Source organism: Sycon ciliatum, chromosome 1, assembly GCF_964019385.1.
Source record: "Sycon ciliatum chromosome 1, ocSycCili1.1, whole genome shotgun sequence".
In the NCBI taxonomy this organism is placed as follows: Eukaryota; Metazoa; Porifera; class Calcarea; order Leucosolenida; family Sycettidae; genus Sycon; species Sycon ciliatum.
In genome coordinates, this window is record NC_088643.1 from 22,977,176 (window position 1) to 22,997,190 (window position 20,015).

The 20,015-nt window shown below is 47.7% G+C and overlaps 3 protein-coding genes across 3 annotated transcripts; 2 read left to right on the top strand and 1 right to left on the bottom strand.

Moving 5' to 3' along the window:
• Positions 1 to 1,191: 1,191 nt before the first annotated feature.
• LOC135818545 (uncharacterized) lies at positions 1,192 to 11,759 on the bottom strand. Its single transcript, XM_065331946.1, has 11 exons — positions 11,564 to 11,759; positions 8,886 to 8,999; positions 8,486 to 8,692; positions 7,769 to 7,903; positions 7,130 to 7,192; positions 6,497 to 6,627; positions 6,001 to 6,070; positions 5,373 to 5,457; positions 4,890 to 5,094; positions 4,190 to 4,374; positions 1,192 to 2,794 (listed from the first exon to the last, which is right to left on the bottom strand). Exons 1-11 carry the CDS (start codon positions 11,603 to 11,605, stop codon positions 2,022 to 2,024), a joined length of 2,010 nt encoding a protein of 669 aa, XP_065188018.1. The 5' UTR covers positions 11,606 to 11,759; the 3' UTR covers positions 1,192 to 2,021.
• Positions 11,760 to 12,882: 1,123 nt separating this feature from the next.
• On the top strand, positions 12,883 to 16,030 carry LOC135818555 (MFS-type transporter SLC18B1-like). Its single transcript, XM_065331957.1, has one exon. It carries the CDS (start codon positions 13,945 to 13,947, stop codon positions 15,226 to 15,228), a length of 1,284 nt encoding a protein of 427 aa, XP_065188029.1. The 5' UTR covers positions 12,883 to 13,944; the 3' UTR covers positions 15,229 to 16,030.
• Positions 16,031 to 16,712: 682 nt separating this feature from the next.
• Positions 16,713 to 19,973, top strand: LOC135818566 (MFS-type transporter SLC18B1-like). The gene has a single exon (XM_065331967.1). It carries the CDS (start codon positions 17,418 to 17,420, stop codon positions 18,978 to 18,980), a length of 1,563 nt encoding a protein of 520 aa, XP_065188039.1. The 5' UTR covers positions 16,713 to 17,417; the 3' UTR covers positions 18,981 to 19,973.
• Positions 19,974 to 20,015: the final 42 nt, after the last annotated feature.

The following is a 20,015-nucleotide window of genomic DNA, read 5'->3' on the forward strand; positions in this document are numbered from 1 at the left end:
ATTGACTCAACCTCGTATTATTGCTCAGCTCCACCGCCGCATCAATCAATCTGTTATCATCACGAACCTAACGAAGGAGGTTCTTTGCGTGCACCGACATCATCATGGTTAGCGGATCGCCTTGAAAATACTACACTACAGACTTTGCACATGCCTGTAATATTTTCGCGCACCATTACGCGCACCATTAATATTTTTTACCAAAGTGCAAATAATTATTTACATGAACATGTTACCATGGTTACGTGGTCTATGGCCGGCCATGCATCGTCCCCGGGATCGGTACTCTGGTGCTGGTGCATGGTGCACAGCCGGCTAGCCCGGGTCGGTGTGCGCGGCGTGCTACCACGAACTGGGCATCGCGGACGCACTACCAGACTAGTGTACATGTATATACAGTCATGTAGATCTACACACCGGTTTTCACTTTTCAGCTTCCTATGGCCGGCCCAGTAGTCTACGTTTTTCTCTGAGATTTCGGATAGTTTTACACTGCACTGTGCGCTTGGTCGCGGACAGGCTGTGTGGTCGCTTTTGGAAAACCCTTATCATGCATGAAATCGGTGCTCCTACAGCGTAGGAAACTCGGCTAAAACTAGTACCGTAGTCATTTTCACTAACTACATTAAAAGTACAGTAAAACCTTTCTCTTCTTTTGGTAGGGATGTAGACGGCGCAAGTTGGATACGGAATAAACCCGGATCATGCGGACTATCACATACACCAGGGGCGTAGGAGGGGTTTTGGAAGTGGTACGACGAAAGGTCGGCGCGGCCGAAGGCCTTTTTGGAGGGGGTCCGGGGGACCTCCCCCGGGAAAATTTGTAAAAAAGACACAAAATCCTGCGTTCTGGGAACTTCTGGCACAGTTTATAAGTCAAATAATTATTTCACGGGCAGAAGAGACGCGCATGGACATGCACAGATGCATGGCAGATCTACGAGTACGAGTCTAGAAAAAGGTCAAAGTCTGATGCGCATATGCATCGATGGATCCTGATTTCTTTATTACGGTTTTGCACGTTCCGGACGGACCACACTTTTCGAAAAGTGGTACGGCCATGGTCGTACCAGTCGTAGCGGGTGCTACGCCCCTGTACACTGTGTACACATAACGGTATGCACATGCACCATCGGAACAGGCGCTAGTGCTAGTAAACAAGTTAGTTCCGCTTTACCATATCCCGCAGTGTCCAGATTGTACTGTAGCGCTTCGGCCAAAGCCGTAGCACATGTACATGTACTTGCAAAGTATCATTTGAACTCAAGATGCTCACGGAAAAAGATCACCACTCCATAATGTAGTAGTAAAGTAAAAAGAACATTGCGGGTCCGTCGGGTCCCTATACCATTGTATACTGCCCTAGTGAAACATGAATGCAGCGAAGGGAGGGAAATAATTTGACGAAAATATGTTGTCGCACATCCTGTGCACCTTTGGAATGGTGCTTCGGGCGGGGGAAGGTAGGTAGGTCCCTTCGATTCAGTACAATAGGAATTCGGACAACGGATCGGTCAGTGATAGTTCACTGTTCAGGTTCGAATCATGAATAAGCATTCTACTGTATTGCCTGGAATAAAGGATAAATCTGCTTTGGGCCCTGACATTGGCACGGAGAGGGTCATCAGCTTCAGTAGTCAAGGCATGATCATTCAAAATTCTGAGCAAATAACACAACACATTAGTGTTGGTGAACTCTTTATAGATTCCAAACAGGAACTGAAAATAGATTCAGGAAAGCTGCATGTCTGCTGTAAAACAAGGCCTTGGGCTAAGGTTTGGTAGGGGCAATATTCGGCTTCTTGGCTCAAACCGCCTGCAAGCAGGAATCACTAATAAAAGATCGAAAGCTGAGCGGTATTGTAGCATTTGACAAACTGGAAAATGCAGAACATGGTCGATGCTATCCATGGCCGTAACACTGAGCTGGCTACATCACTTCATAATTCGGAGTCAATAAACGTGGATAGTTTCGTATCAGGAGTCGGCGTGATTGCTGGTGAGTAGTGAGAGATGGATTGTTACGGAGTCTGCTCCCCGCCCCCATACTGTGCTTTCGGCTCCTGCTTCCGTCCGGGCAGCAGGCGGGATTTTTCAGTGAACTTGGCAGTCTTACGTTGGTCGTCAGTGTCGCCGTCGCCGGTGGTGACCGCATCACTGCTGGACACTCCAAGAAGAGGTGATGCCGTCTTTGCCGGGACGTTCAGCCAGTCGGTGTCTTCCTCATCGTCACTGTCAGTATTGCTGTCCGATTTCGGAACTAGGATTTCGTCGTTGTGCAGGGCATCTTCTTTGCCAGTGGGCCGCACAGACTCTGTTCCATCTCCACTGGACGCATACTCAAGGTTATGTGCTACGCCGGTGTTCTCGTCAATGCGGTCTAAGGTCTGCCTTACAGCATTGCTGGGCTGTTCCTGGTGATTGTCACAGTCACCAGCAACCATGCTATTGCTCGCTTCAGATGATACGCCGCCATCAAACGAGAGGCCAAGACTGCTTGCAATGCCCAGGGACTGGTCGGCTTCAATCTGCTCCCGCTGCCATTCAACGGCGTCATCATCGCCTTCATCGTCACCATCATCATCATCATCATCATTGATCCTTCTGTCTTTTCTTCCTGCTAGGGTATCTGGATTTCCAGGACTATCAAGACCAAGTTGGTTGTACATCTCCGCAAACGAATCCATGTTAGAACCGGCATCGGTGGGCACCACGCTCGCTTCACGTAGCTGCTGCGTTTGTTGTGTGGCAGCTAAGTCTGCTAGATCTATATCACCGGAAGCCGAGTCATGACCTACACACAGAGCAGCATAACAAACACACCAACATACTGATCGAACTTTGAAAATTTCTAACCGAAAACCTGACATTTGCGTTTTCATTCGAGTTCCTTGAGGGTTGTTATAGTTGACAGAGAGGGATGGGTGCAATTTTTTATCACGAATAGTGCGCGATGAATCCATTTTTACTGTTCCCGCCGGTACCCTCTTTACAGCGTCTCACCTGTCCTTGATTCTGAACTCAAAATGCAGCTCTGTAGAAAAGGATTTCGGAGCATCACTGGCCATAAGCGAGGGTCCCTGGCTCGAGTCCTGGTGGTGACAGTGAATTTTTCTTCAGACTTTTCCCGTTTACAATTTCACCTCAAACTGATGATTATATTCTGGATATATTACACCGGTCTCACTGTAGATCAGTATGGGGAGTGCATATGATGGTACAGGGCATGATAATTCACTGCATACTAGAAATCCAGGAGTCAATGTTCATTTTAAACGCGAACGGAGAGTTGGACACGTATGCTGAAGTCCCTCGCAGCAACCCTCAGATAATCAGTATTATTAACCCTTTGTGTACGGACTGTACAACTTTCGATCCCCTGGGATCGAAACTTTTCAAAATTTCAATCGATCGTAACTCAGTCATTTCTGGGTTATATCCGAAAACTAAAATATGTAGGTCGAAGAGAAAACTCCCAGCTGTCCATTGAAATAATTGCTGAAGCGCTCCGATGTGTGGTTCCAGAGTTACGAAGCTCGAAAGTCGAATCGCGGCAAATGTCGCTCAATAGCCGCTCGCGCAGATTTGAATGAGGGATTTCCCCGTCATTCTGGGCATGCAGTGACGTAGAAACACGTTCAAAATGGCAAACTGACTCGTGGCAGCTTGTGAATTTTTTTTAAGTAACAGTTACTTGTTACGAGCAAGGAGAGCGAAATGGCTGATGCAAGACGACTTCTGTCGGAATGTTGGCGTTGCTGCTAAGACGCTGGGCTGTAGCGCTGGCGTTTTGACTTTCGTGGTGGCAAGCGTGGGCTCAATGTGTTTCTCTTGCGACGAGCTTTCCAGGAAGCCCAAGATTGAAAAAATCGTCAAAAGGAGACTAAAGTTATGACCCGGATAATTATGGAATTTGAGGTGAGTCGAGATCAAATTCAGTCTGTGTACATTTTTTCAGTACATAAAGGGTTAATAAACACACTGCAAACGACAAATTTCCATATTGGACCGTCCGTCAGCATTCAGCACAGTTGCCACTCCTATTTGAAACTCTACGGTAAGACAGGATTCTGACTTTCTGCACAACGTCCAGAACAGCAACTACAGCCTGTTAGCAGCACGTCGAGGGAGCCTCAGTTGCACTTCACGTGAAGCTCGTTCACCGTCATACAACAATGGAGAATCTAACCTTGAGATCCGGCCACACTTGGCAATGTGAAAGGCGAGTACATGTTGTCATCACTGTTGACTTGAACCGCCACTGTTGCTTGCGATGCGGGTACAAGCGGTGACGTGGCTATATTGGTCGTGCCCGTGGAGACAGCACTACTGCCCAGCTTCCGCTCCATGGCCATAACACGCTGGGCCAGAGTCCTGTGGAAAAGAGGAGAAATAAAAGGGCAGTGCCTCAACACTATTGTGTGGATGAATTGCTTCTCTTAAAATACATTCATGTGTCGCCGCAATGTTGTGTTATTTGAATTTTCCCTGGTGTTAGAGGGTGCTCCCTGCTCAGTGATCTGCGGTGCTCCCTCTTCAGTTATCTGCGTTGCTTGCCAGCACACTACAGCCTTGTTATATATGAGTACGTAGGGGGACTCTCCCAGAGAATGTATTGTTCCTATGCACCCTAGAATGAGGCTATTACTATAGCTATTGGCAGAAGCCGAGTGTGAAGACATGGGAGTAACAACGAAGTGTAGCATATGTCAGTATACACAGTTACGGACACAGCTCAAGTATGCAATGCACATGCTCAATGCACATGGCATAAGTAAGACATTCATGGAAGTGCAGGCAGTCAAGTGGAGACGATGACACAAACGTTATCTGTATGGCTCCAGAGAGGCAATGCCATCAGCAGGAAGCAGCATGTCTATGTGACTTACTTGTTGACGGCCTTGGAATGCTGCAGCGCCAGGTTCTTGTCGCGAAGAGAGTCGGACAGAGTCGCCACCATCGCCTGTAGGTCAGCAATGGTCGAACGCAGGGAGTAGACTTTCTTCATTGTCTTGCTGCCTCCGCTACCTCCAGCACCGGCGCTGTTACCAGTGCTACCCACTGCTGTGGTGTGTGCACCCACATCTGTATGGTCTGTTGCATAGGAAACAGGACGAACAAACCATTGCTGATGGACATGGCCACCGAGCGGAGAGCACTAACTTGTACACACAGTTAAGACCCAAAAGCAAACACCCCTACATCAGGAACAGGCTTGATGCCTCGCTCTTAAAAAGCACACAACAATAGGTGTGTCGTGGCTGAGTTGGGTGAACCACTCTTGTCCACTGTTCACTTGTACTGTGCTGATTCAGGTACTTTGAAGTATCTTTTTCGGTGTGGGTGCAATTTGAAGCATTGCTATAAGTTACCTTTCGGGTCATTTCTACCGATAGCACTGCTCATGTCAGCGGTCGCATTGCGCAATGCTTGTCGAAGTCGAGGTGCCCGCTGCTTCTGTGAAGAAATAGAACAGGAATGGGTGACATCACGCATCAACCCTAGAACTATAAAGAGACGCTAAGGACGAAATCACTTTCTGGCATCCTTGTAAAAATGATGATTTTGTACAGAAAGGAAACCCAAAGCATCAAATGGCACGGTCACGCATTCTGGTACTGAAACAGATCAGTGTGGATGTACTTTCGCAGACCGATTGAAATCTGTTGAGAATTCAAGCGGCCACGGGACGTTGGCCTTGCAGCTGCGAGCACTGCTGGTCCATGTTTATAGTCTGTATGTGAACTACGTGTATACAGTGCATGCACGTGCTAAACTGAGCTGTAAGGGCGCCGATCTCAGTCATTCCATCGGATTTCAATGTCCACGGCAGCAGTTCTAGAGCTGACAAGACAAAGAAAGACTGCCTAAAAGTGTCGGCATTGCACCTCTCAGTAGCACACGGTCACATGCACTGCGCTGTTGGCTGACGGCTAGACAATAGCAAAGCATTTGATTAAAAATGTATAGGCTTCACCACAAGCTTGTGCAGGCACTCACACTTTTCGACATAGCTTCAATCAGCTCCTGTTTTTCTTCGCCACTTTTGGCCAGCCTCTCCTTCAGGTACCTGCGCAGAGAGGAGAGAGGCATCGGTTTTTGAAATCATCGCGGCAAGAATGCAGACCATCCGTGACGCATTTCTCCAAGATGTTGTGATTGCATTGTAGCCTGGAGATGGCCCGGCCTGAAAAGTTTCATAATTATAAACTATTAACATTTTAGACATTCGTAGTCAATCGACTGTGTGGAGAGAATTTCCTGGGGATGTGGGCACATGTGTGTACTGGGCACGGATACTGCAAACTGGCACGTGCAAGGTGCCTTTGCAAAAAATGAATGCTGTGTCGGAAGATTCTCCAGACCATCTACATGAACTTTGGATATTTCGTTGGCGGGCAATGCGGTGCTTCGGTCCTTTTGGATCGGGCGCGTGCCAGTGCTCAGGTTTGCATGAGACTCACTACAAGCACAGTGCATTGTATCAAAGTCTCACTTGTTCTCAAGCTGCATGGCATCAATGTCCACGAACTCTCCCGCTTCCGGCTCTGGAGATGACTTCCTTTCCTGAATACACCGTAACAGCTGCTTGTTCAGTCGGTCGCACTTGCCGGAGAAGAACATTTTCTGAGATTCATAAGAGGACAACATGAATCCAGGCATTACAGTACAAAATACAAAATGTCAGAGAATGTAGTGCAATATATCAGCAGTGCATAAGGGTCATTCCAACTGATCCATTCCCAATGAATTCACGATGTGTGTGCGTATGTGTGTGCGTTTTTTTGCATCTGTATATGAGAGAGAGAGAGAGAGAGAGAGAGAGAGAGAGAGAGAGAGAGAGAGAGAGAGAGAGAGAGAGAGAGAGAGAGAGAGAGAGAGAGAGAGAGAGAGAGAGAGAGAGAGAGAGAGAGAGAGAGAGAGAGAGAAAGAGAAAGAGAGAGAGAGAGAGAGAGAGAGAGAGAGAGAGAGAGAGAGAGAGAGAGGGGGGAGAGAGGGAGAGAGTGAGAGAGGGAGAGAGAGAGAGAGAGAGGGAGGGAGAGAGAGAGAGAGAGAGAGAGAGAGAGAGAGAGAGAGAGAGAGAGAGAGAGAGAGAGAGAGAGAGAGAGAGAGAGAGAGAGCGATTTACCTCTCTTGTCGCTTCTTCGACTTCTTCACGGCAGGAATCCAGGTCGAGTTGCACTTCGCTCGCCTGCAAATAGCATTCAAGAACAATCACTAGTTACATCATATCGCATAACTACTGCAGTACTGGCACATCAATCACAACATATCACACAACTAGTCCCATCATACCACACAACTAATGACATCATATCACACAACTAATGACATCATATCACACAACTAATGACATCATACCACACAACTAATGACATCATATCACACAACTAGTTACATTATACAGTGCTCTATAATCCGGCACCATTTGTGCCACGAAAATCTGCTGGATTAGGGAGGGTGCTGGATTAACAAATCTGATTTACTGCTGCAATGTGCATGAAGAGGACATTTTGGCTACTGAAAATTGTGCTGGTTTATCGAGGGTGCTGGATTATAAAGTGCCGGATTAGAGAGGGACGACTGTACCACACAACTAGTCACATCATATCACACAACTAGTCACATCATATCACACAACTAATGACATCATATCACACAACTAGTGACATCATATCACCCAGCATACATGTACATAACAACTTGCAACACATGCATACAACGTTTGCAGCCCAGGTCAATAGTTGTATTCTGTATGCCAGCTCACATGTGTTCGTGCTTTCTCAAGCTGTTCAACCAACTCATTGCGTTCCTTCAGTGCCTTGTCTCGCTCGCTGATAAGACCCTGCACGCCTTTCTCCCTGTTGGCTGCTTCGAGTCGCTCCACTCGCTGCTGTAACGCCTGGAACATATGAATGGGGACAGCAACACAGTCCGTGCTGGGTTAGCCGGGTAATGCCCGAGCCGGTGTCCACTTATAGCAGTGTGCAACCTGTGCATGGTGCTGTAACACACGTCAGTAACACACGGCGGGGCTTCATCAATTTGGAAGAGCTTGTAGCGCGGGTAGATTGTACAGATTAAAAAAATCATGAAATCTGCTGGGCATCCCCTACTTTTAACCTTTAACACCATCACTGCCACTACGGTCTTAGACGGGGCAATTCCAAAAAACAGTACCCCCTGGTGAATCCCCAGGGGCGCACATTTGGAGACACATATAATGCTTTTGGAATGGCAGCATCTCTAAGACCGTTGTGGCGGTGGTGTTATCAGTTTTAAGTGATGATTAGTCGGCGGCAGTGGAGCCTCAAAATATTTAAGATCGATCATCTACTAATAATCTACTTTTGCACTCATAGTCACAGAGCCAATCGATTTCACACTCTGCAGCAGGCAGGCATGTCTCAAACGTTGACACCTCAGAGGTGTTTGAATGGCACGCTAGGAAACTGGGTGGAATAGCGCCAGAGCAATGACTTACCTGTTTCTCCTGCACAACCTCCCTGTATTGGAATGTGAGTGCATCAAGCTGAGTCTCCAGGCCAGCTATCTGCTCACCGCTGTCACCCGTCGGTCTCTTCCAACCTGGATCAGAGTTTAGCCACTTGCTGGCACTGGCAGTGCTAGGAGTAGATGGCTTTGCGAGCTGATTGGGTGGCAATGGCTGTGGACCTTCATGGACAGGACTCTACAAGGCAAGCATATAGACGTCCACAGAAACTCAGTCTCCATAGTTGAACACAAGCATTAACTACGCGGATTGCTTATTAGAGTTCAAACGGATTAGCATCACTGTATACTTGAATAGCTAGTACATGATTCAAACAGCATATAGGAACACGTGTTGGAATACAATTCAGTGGTTGAACCTGTAGCAATACCTGTTTAGCGATCTCCTTGAAGCGAAGGCAGTCCTCTTCCAAGGTCTTAACTTGTTGCTGAAGAAGGCGGAGTGCCTCTTGTTTGCTGCGAAGTTGCTTCTTCACAGCCTTGTACTGAGGTCAAGCAATTGGGAAGCACAAACATGAAAGGAAGATGGCAATAGCATTGGTTGCTTTATCGATCCCAAATCACTAACTTAACACTTGATAAGGTATGGCTGTAGGCCGAGCCATCAATAACACTGGATGTATGAACCTGATGAATGCATGGCTAACGTTATCTTGTGTATGTGTATGTTCATGTGTGCCGCCACTGGTCCAGAGCAGCCTTGCAACAGCATTGCTCCATGCTTTCCTGTACTGGTTCTACTGCAATCGTAACATCTGGAACAGCCTTGTGCAGTTCGAATGCTCATGATCACTCAGGTCGCTTAATCGACTACACATGATTTTCGCAATGCGCTTATTGTTCCAGTTGCTCACTCCTATCGAGGGCCTGGGTAATCAAACACACCTCGTATCTGTACAATCTACTTCAGTTACAAACTCTTCCAAATGTATCAAGGCCGCGTGCTGCATCACGCACAGTCTGCACAGTGGTATGAGTAGACCCCGGCACAAGTATAACCTAACACACCCGGCACAGGTATGACCTAACCTGTCCCTCCAGGAAATCGCGATTCCACGGATGCAACAAATAATTTCGCGATTTTGGCCCAAACCCGCGATTTTCAGCAAAATCCACGATTTCCCATGTTTTTTGTTGTTTTCTGCACTAAATCTCACATTTTATGCACTTTTCACGCAGTTCTTTCCATGATCCTGTAGGTTATTTGCACGGTACGACTCCCGACTGTCCCGAGTAGATATACGATGCAACAAATTTCGTGATTTGGCCCAAATCCGCAATATTCTGCAAATAATTCCGCGAATTCCTGGCAAGTTCTGCATCATTCCGCACTTTTCGTCGCATTTTTTGTTACTTTCTGCCGCAATTTCTTGCGCAAGTTTTCGAGATTTTTTCCGCAAATTCCCGCAGGGACAGCCTAACACACCCAGCACAGGTATAACCTAACACAGAATGGACGGTGCCAAAATGCCAAAATGTTTTCATTTGAATAGATAAGAAGTGCGTGCCAACACTGCTTGTAAGGATAGTTATAGCCAGTGAAATCCGTCATGGTGCACTGCATGCAGCTGGGGATACATGCAGTTGTGCATTCAAGCTGATATAGGTCTCCATAAGCATGTAGCCACAGGCTCTATTCGCACTGGGCTCTATTGCTGCAAAGTGCAAACCTATTTTGGTCCTTTTTGGATGATGTATGGCAGTGGGTGCATTTTTGGCAACTATTAATTTTTGTCCAGAGTAGAGCCTACACGCTCTCTTCCATTGACACTGCAATACTTCAACTCGTTTCACAATAATCATTCCAACGTTTCGGCAAATTGCCTTCATCAGGTTCACAATGGTGTGCAAGCTCCCAATATAAATTTTTGTCTAGCGTCTCTGCGCCTCCCGTTATAGTATACGTTAAGCCTTGCATGGAGGTGCGGCGATGGTACCAATCATGTATTAAAAAAAATTAAAATGCACCAAACATTGCACAATTGTTAATTAAAGGGGAAGTTAAGGCAAAAATTTAAATTTCACCAGTTGTAGTCTTCGGGGTGCTGAGTCGAATGGTCTTGGTCCGAGGAAGCTGAGACGCTCCCTTCCTACTTTTATCCCAATCGAACTCGCGCACTTCCACCGAAACTGGGTGACTGCGCCCTACGAGATGGGGATTTGTATGCAAAATGTCACTAAAAGCGTCATTTCGTTCTTATAAAAGCACGGATGACCGTGATTAGCCCATATGTTGTAGTCTTTTGGACGCTGGGTCGACTGGTTTTGGTCCGAAAAGGCTGCGATGCAGCGTTCCTCCTTTATTCCCAATCGAACATGGTTGAACAAGCGGTCACGTGCTCCTGGGTGCCCAAATCACCTGGTCACCACGCCAGCAGGCGACAACTTTCACACCAAGGTTCAACTCAAGTGACAGGACTGCACCCAAAAAAGGTCAAACAGGCTAGTAAGTTGTACCCTGCAGGCACGGTGACCAGGTGACTGGCGTACGCAGGAGCACGTGACCGCTTGTTCAACCATGTTCGATTGGGAATAAAGGAGGAACGCTGCATCGCAGCCTTTTCGGACCAAAACCAGTCGACTCAGCGTCCAAAAGACTACAACATATGGGCCAATCGCGGTCATCCGTGCTTTTATAAGAACGAAATGGCGCTTTTAGTGACATTTTGCATACAAATCCCCATCTAGTAGGGCGCAGTCACCCAGTTTCGGTGGAAGTGCGCGAGTTCGATTGGGATTCAAGTAGGAAGGGAGCGTCTCAGCTTCCTCGGACCAAAACCATTCGACTCAGCACCCCGAAGACTACAACTGGTGAAAATTTGATTTTAGGGTATACTTCCCCTTTAAGAAAATATTTTCTTCACTAGTGTTGATAGCCCTCGTTCAAATGCTACGGTCCTATGTGCATACTCGTCGTGCATTCAGGCAAATGAGGTCAAAGGATCCCTGTGTCAAAGTATCACTTGCACAATGGAATACACAGCGACCTTGATGGATGAAATAATTAATGCAATACGAATATTTCTTCCGGAGTTTCTCTCATGCTCACCTCTGTTACCAGCAAATCCCAATCGGTGCGCGAAACGGACATGGTGCGTTAGTTTACGCTGCCGCTATTTCATCGTTACCAAGCCAACGTAGTCAGTTGCCTATCCTAGTCGAGCTGGAATAGCAGATCGCCGGCTAAAACCTCCCATGCAACGCCAGACCAATGCAATGGCCAAGTGAAAGAATAAATTTCCTCTAGACGCTGCACATGCATGGTGGACAGGTACTGACACTTGACAGGACTGCAATGTAGATCTACACATGACTATATAACAACGTCAGCGCAGAAATCATGCACGAGCCATCAATCTGTATGACTCTGATGAGTGACAACTAGGCCTGTCCGAAAAATGTGTTTTAATTTGCGGAAAATGGAAATGCAAAATGCACGGTTTTCCAGCCAACATTCAAACAAGAAATCAAAGGGAAATGTAAAAAAAATCAAAAAATCAAAGCCAAACAACCCAAAACGCAGAGAAAATGCATCCGTTGCCATGGCAACCAGAATCTAAAATGGCCGCCATGCCATGGTGATCACAAAAAATTTCCATGTCACACTGTACATGTATACAATAGTATCCCTGCCTTGCTAGTACATGTACCTCTAATCATGTCATGTGTACACGCACTGCATGGTCATAATCTTGTCACCCCTTTTGCTGACATTGCCTGACACGCCTGCAAAGCTAATCATTTTCTCACCATTGCAAGTCACATGTGTTGCCTTACGCTTGCTGGATTGCATACTACCTATACCATGTATACTACACAATTTACTACTACTAGAACATAATCTTTGTTGTTTTTATAACACCTGCATATACATGTACATGTAGAACTAAACACCCACGTGTTCCCATTTGTGTGATTAGGAGGCCAGTGCAACTAAGTAAGTCTTGTGTCTCAGCCAAGAGGGACAGAAGACACCGAAATAGCAAGCCGAACTTGACTTGGTCGAGCTGAAACCTTGGCTGAAACCTTGGAATTCGACCAAAAATGGGCAAAATTCAGAAAAATGCAAAAATGCAAAATGCACCCCAAAATGCAAAAAAAATTCAGAACATTTTTCGGACAGGCCTAGTGACAACGTATAATACGTATGCGCTGTGTACTGTAAGTAACCGGTAATCATTGTTGCTGCAGCCAGAGTGCAGGCCTCTGGGCCTAGCTCTGTCACCTAAAACTAGGAATAGAAGGTTCCGGTAACGACGTGTAGATCTACCAGGCAGATCATAGGATGTATGGAGTCTGGGACCATGGTGAATAATCACACTCATTGGGCCTCAGCCCTGGGTGGGACCACGGAGTCCGACTGTCGTGAAAACCTTTTTCACGACTCCCTGGTTTGGGTGGGACTGTGAAAGTGCATTCCCCTCTTGTTTGCTTGTTTGCCTCCATTCTCTGCTCGACGACGAAGAAAGTGAGGCGTCCTCGCCTGCATGGACTGGTGTGGATTTTGACTGCCCCCCCCCCCCTCCCCTTTCTGCCCGCTTGGTATCCCTGCGAAAGAAAACCGGACTGTAGTCTGTAGTCTGTAGAACGGCCTGGATCTCCAGTCGTGTGAGAATCTTTCATTAGTGAAGTGAAGTCGACGATTTCTCAGTTTATCATTATACCGACACGTAACATGAAGATCTGTAAGTAAGTTATCTGTAGTTGAAAGGAGGATTGTTCGAGTAAGGCAACTGTTCCAGGGAGAGTCACCCGTGCTGAGCTGCATTACAATCATGGTAATAGTACAGTAGCAGTGCGCTAGATCTATGATTGATAGAGTCGCAGCTCTTCAGACAGCAAACAACGCTGGCACATAGCGGTTAGTGCAGGGCTCACGTTCAACAAGACAACGACCATGTAGATCAAGACGTAGTCCTTCAGATTAATGAGCATCTGATCGCGATGATTTCGACTTGCCTCGGACACAGTTGCAGAGACTCACACTGTCACACTGTCACAGTCTGACTACTAGCCCTTCAAACACTACAGCCTGGACAGGTACTACTAGTATGGAGTATATGTATAATGGATGAAATCCAGCAGAGTCGCAGTTGAAGATTGTGGGAGATGAAGCGAACCCACTTGCAGGATATCTGACACCACAAGCTGTATGAGTATGCTGGCACATGACAGCCAGGCAGGAGAGACGGTGGAAATGGACAATTGGGCACCACCGATAATGACGAGGCAATAGTGTATCATCCTCGTCGAAGAGGTAGCGTGGCCGATGAGCACGTTGGAGATCGTCATGGATCACAGTGTGCGACGGGCATCGCAAGCACTGCCAGTACAGACCTCACCGAAAAAGAGCCCAGCGCAGCACCACCCCTTACACGCCTGCGCAAGTCTGTCATATTCCTAGTGCTTGGCCTAAATGCAGTGTTCTCTATGATTTGCCTTAGCGTCATGATACCGTTCTTTCCGACAGAGGCAGCTCAGAAAGATCCTCATCCGAACAGCGTTGAAGGCCTGTCAGCCATTGGTTTTGTATTCAGCATAACAGCATTCATGCAGTTCCTCACAGCCCTGGTCATAGGTAAGATACTGCCGCACAGTGGGCCAAAAATCATTATCATCCTCGGTGGCATGCTGATAAGTGGCTCAATCGCTCTATTTGGATTCGTTAATCGCATTGATGACTGGCCACAGTTTTTGGGCATATGCTATGCTCTACGTGCAGTGCAAGGGGTTGGTACTGCATTCGAGCTGACCGCATCGTTTGCCCTGCTCTTCGGCATCTTTCCTGCATCGATCAGTCTTGTTTCGGGACTCTTCCACGGCTTCAATGGCCTGGGATTTGCTATTGGCCCGGCTCTGTCGGGTAGCATTTATGACCAGCACGGGTTTCTCCTGCCATTCATCATCTATGGTGGCATTATGGCTGCCAGTACAGCGGCCGTCATGGTTTTACTACCCGGTGACATTGAAATTGAAGCGGACAGAAAGAGCAAGGACATTTTCATGGCTGCGTTGAAGCTTCCCGTGTCCGCGCTGTGGCTGGCGACAGCGCTTGTTGCGGGAGCGGCCGGAGGTTTGCTTGAGCCCGGAATATCACCGTATCTACGTGACGAGTTTGGTATTAGCCCGTCACACGTTGGGCTCATATATCTACTGCATTCCGGTGTCTTCATCATCACAGCACCGCTCACTGGCTACATCGGTGATCGCTACGTCAAACCAAAGCACCTGGTGATCATTGGTAGCTTTCTCCATGGCGGTGCACTGGTGCTACTTGGTCCAGTGAAGACTGCAGGTGTCCTGTCGCCAGCGCTCTGGCGGTCGACACTGTCAATGGCCATCGTGGGCGGCGGATTGGGAGTGACGCAAACATGCCTGGTGCCGGGGATGCTGAACGCACTGTACAAGGCCGGTTTCACTGACTCGGTAGAGCTACATGGCACTGCAGCTGGCATGATCACAGGCTTCTTCTCGCTGGGCATCGGTATAGGACCGCTTGTCGGCAGCGCTCTCACTGGTGCCGTAGGCTTTCCAGATGCAGCAGCCATGTTTGCTCTTGTCCTTATTGCCAACGGGTTTGCATTCATTGCATTCAGTGTCTATGAATGTATACGTGCGTTTGTGCGCAAGAGTGGTTCCTGTAACACTAATGCTGACACACCTAGCGAGACCACTCCGCTTATTCGTGATAATCAGGATTCCACAGGTGTATAGAGCTGTGGACGATCCCGGTGCTGAGCGCACTTCTCCTGGCTTTGGTCTCCTGGTCATAGTCACAAGTGTACACAGCAGCCGTGTAAGTTTGCTGATGTGCACAGCGGCTGATGTCCCAGATTAGCAAGGACTCCTGAGATATTTTTTTCTTTTTGCTTGTTGATAACTTATAGACTCCGGTCAGGTTCTTGAGAAATATTTATCGGGGTTGAGAGCAAGTATCAATAAAACTGTGAACGGTATCATTCCCCTGTTGAATAATACAACAAACTCTCCTCCTCCATGCGCTCTAAAGCCGACCATCACTACCCTCGGTAGCCATTACTCACAGTCACACCAATAATTTCAAACAACGAAGGGGTCACAGGTAAAAGGAGAGAGCAAGTAGTTCTGTCAACACTGGCTTTATAACTCCTGAGATATTAGTTTTGATATTGCTCTTTGCAGGAGGTGATGCTTGTTTTTAGTTTTCTAGCTCCATGTTGGTCTTCCCTTCTTCCTTTTGGTTGTCTGTGCCTGTGGTTGTCTGTGTTGAATATGTCTGTAGTGGTGCTGGAGAATGTTGTTGTGGTCTGCCGTGCCACTGCCTTTGCCAAACTCTGGGGTCTCGGTTTATTTTTATTTATTTATGTATTTATTTCTGCACCTCGTGGCATGTCAAGACAGCCAATTGAATTGAGGAGAGGGTGAGACCAACCACGGAAGAAGAGAAAAAAAGAAAATTAAGAGCACGTACACAAAGTGGGAAGGGATTAGCAACTTACAAAGCAATGGGATGCTCAGCGAGCTATGCAGCGGAAGTGGTGACTGTGACTTTGTTTGCCCGAGGGGCTTGTTTGTTGATACATGTAACTTTAATATAGGCTCCATTTCATGTCCTTGAGAAATGTTGGTCGGGATCACGAGTGAAAGAAAAGAGGTGCGCATACAGTTGTGCTCGGTGAAATCCGACCCATGTGCATATTTGGTGTCCTCGACTTGATCAGCTGAAACTGGTGAAAGACTGAAAGTCACCATGGCATCGGCATTGACATGTTTTGGACTTCAAAGTACCCCCTTTTGCAATAAACATTCAGGCGAAACTACTCTAAGTAGCTACCGCTACACCCGGTACCCGCTATGTTATCAGGTTCACGTCTGCTGTGGAAACTAGAACGTAGATCTACCCTCAACTCGTTCTAGTCTGAACAAGGTGAACCAAGACTAGAGTAGAGAAGAGGTAGTGTCTCTTGAGCCGCTAGTGAGTAGTGTGCGGTATAATCATACTACTACTACTAGTATGTCTGACTGTGCCCATGGTGACTGGTATCTACCAGTGTACAATCACCTGATCTGAGTTGACATGATCACGTTTGCACATATCGTACATGACAATGTCAAAGTACAGGTTCAAAAATAAATACGCACAGCACGTGCGACGAGCGAACCAACTAAACAATCATAATCATTGATTGGGCGGGACTATGAACATGATGAAAGCCCACTCCCCTTTTGTTTGCTTGGCTCGAGTTGTCTCCCTTATTTTCTTGACGACGAAGAGAGACTAAATCTGAGTGAGGCGTTCTGGCCTAGCGTGCACGGACTTCTGGAGCTTGGTCAACGTGTGGATTGTGAGCCCTCCTCCTGCCCGCTTGGTGTCCCTTCAGAAGAAAATCGGACTAGCCAACAGAACGGCCTGGAACTCAACTCGTGCGATTATCTTCCATTACTGCACTAGAGAAGTGGAATCGACGATTTCTCAGCTCATCACATGCATACAGCTGCAAGAGGATTGCTGGTGTAACTAACTAAGGCAACAGTTCCAGAGAGAGTTACCCGTGCTGGGCTAGCAGTAGTGCTGTAGCAGTGCGCTAGATCTATGATAGAGCCGCAGCCCTTCAGACAGCAACGCTGGCACATAGTGGACTAGTCGGGTAAGTTCAGAGCTAAAGTTCAATGAGACAACGGTCATGTAGACCAACACGTACTCCATCAAAATTGAGCATCTGATCGCGATGAGTCTCAGACTTCTACTTGGCACAGTGGCAGAGACTCGACTCGCAGTCTGACAACTGATCGTTCGAACACTGCTGGTACTACATTGTAGTGCTAGAAATCCAGCAGAGCCGGAGTTGTTGAAGGTTGTGGGAGATGAAGCGAACTCAAGTACGTGCGTAGCAGCTTCCAGATTATTTGACACCACAAGCTGTATGAGTATGGTGGCACATGACAGCCAGGCAGGAGAGACGGTGGAAAATGGACAATTGGGCACCACCGATAATGACGAGGCAATAGTGTATCATCCTCGTCGAAGAGGTAGCGTGGTCGATGAGCATGTTGGAGATCGTCATGGATCGCAGTGTGCGACAGGCATCGCAAGCACTGCCAGTACAGACTTCACCGAAAAAGAACCCAGCGCAGCACCAACCCTCACACGCCTGCACAGGTCTGTCATCTTTCTAGTGCTCGGCATAAATGGATTGTTCTCCATGATTTGCCTTAGCATCATGATACCGTTCTTTCCGACAGAGGCAGCTCAGAAAGATCCCCATCCCAACAGCGTTGAAGGCCTGTCAGCCATTGGTTTCATATTCAGCATAACAGCATTCATGGAATTCCTCACAGCCCTGTTTGTTGGTAAGATACTGCCGCACAGTGGGCCGAAAATCGTCGTCATCCTCGGTGGAATGATGATAAGCGGCTCGATTGCTCTGTTTGGATTCGTTAATCGCATTGATGACTGGCCCCAGTTTTTGGGCATTTGCTATGCTCTACGTGCAGTGCAAGGGGTTGGTACTGCATTCGTGCAGACTGCATCGTTTGCCCTACTCGTCGGTGTCTTTCCCGCGTCGATCAGCCTCGTTTCGGGACTCTTGCGCGGCTTCAATGGCCTGGGATTTGCTATTGGCCCGGCTCTGTCGGGTAGCATTTATGACCAGCACGGGTTTCTCCTGCCATTCGTCATCTATGGTGGCATTATGGCTGCCAGTGCAGCGGCCGTCCTATTTGTACTGCCCGGTGACATTGAAACTGAAGCGGACAGAAAGAGCAAGGACATTTTCATGGCTACATTGAAGCTTCCCATGTCCGCACTGTGGCTGGTGACAGCGCTCGTTTCTGGGGCGGCCGTAGGTTTCCTTGAGCCCGGCATCTCACCGTATCTACGCGATGAGTTTGGTATCAGCCCGTCACGTGTTGGGCTCATATTTCTACTGCATTCCGGTGTCTATATAATCACAGCACCGCTCACTGGCTACGTCGGCGATCGCTACATCAAACCAAAGTACCTGGTGATCATCGGCAGCTTTCTCCAGGGCGGCGCACTGGTGCTACTTGGACCAGTGAAGACGGCAAGTGTCCTGACACCGGCACTCTGGCGGTCGACGCTGTCAATGGCCATCGTGGGCGGCGGATCGGGAGTGTCGCAAACATGTCTGGCACCGGGGATGCTAAACGCACTGTACAAGGCCGGCTTCACTGACTCGGTAGAGCTACATGGCACTGCAGCTGGCATGATCACGGCCTTCTTCTCGTTGGGCATCGGTATAGGACCGCTTGTTGGCAGCGCTCTCACTGGTGTTGTAGGCTTTCCAGATGCGGCAGCCATATTTGCTCTTGCCCTTCTTGCCAACGGGTTTGCATTCATTGCATTCGATGTGTATGAATGTATACGTGCGTTTGTGCGCAAGAGTGGCTCCTGCAACACTATTGCTGACACACCTAGCGAGACAACTCCGCTTATTCGTGATATGCAGGAATCCACAGGTGTATAGAGCTGTGAACGAGCCTCAGTGGTCACGTGGCTGAGAACACTTCTCCTGGCGTTGGTCTCCTGGTCATAGTAGGGAGGTTTAGTCCCACGTAATCCGTGGGTACTTTACGTGAGTGTACCACGTGATACTCAGTGACCCACGTACAGGCGTTTTCTGATTCACGACATACCGTGTATGGAGGCTCACCCAGGCTCACCCACGTTCCGCCAGAACGTGGGTGAAAATCAGAATGGAGCGCATTGTGTGAGCTGTGAGGGTGCTCAGCTGAAGAAGTTTCCGAAGCACGAAATCGAAATAATTCGATGAGCTTCTAAGCTTCGTCTTTGAACAGGTTTGGGCCTTTCGCTTCATGCTTTTGTTTGTTCCGTGTGACTAAACACAACATTGCAAACGTGGGTCCATTGCAGGAACTTTACGTGTATCACCCACGTTCCCCGTATCAATTACGTGGGACCAAACCTCCCTGGTGTATAATGCAGGTGTACGTTTGTTGATGTGCACAGCAGCTGATGTCCAAGGTCAGCGCTAACTCCTGAGATACTGTTTTTTAAACTGTTTGGTGGTTGATAACTTATAAGTAATGTTGGTTTTAACTTGATACTTAAAGACTCCGGTCACGGTTCTTGAGAAAATTTAATATTTATCTGGGTTGAGAGCAGGTAGTTCTGTCAACACAGGCTACAAGTTTGAAATAACTATAACACTTAAAAAAACTTCTGAGGTACTTGTCTTTGCGGTCACTCTCTTTGGTCGATTTTCAGGAAGCACTGCTTGTTCGTTTTCCAGTGATCCCATTTCTTGTTTGGTTGTACAGACTCAGTGTTGCGGGTTGCTTGTCCATGGTAGTCTGTACGGTCTGTGTTGAGCGTGTCTGTACTGTAGCGGGTACTGGAGAATGTTGTTGTGGTCTGCTGAGCCGCTGCCTTTGCCGAACCTCGGTTTGCCTGAGGGGTTTGTTTGTTGATAACATAATGTATTACACTTCATGCTCTTGACAAATATTGATCTGATGATGATTGAAAGGAGGTGCACATA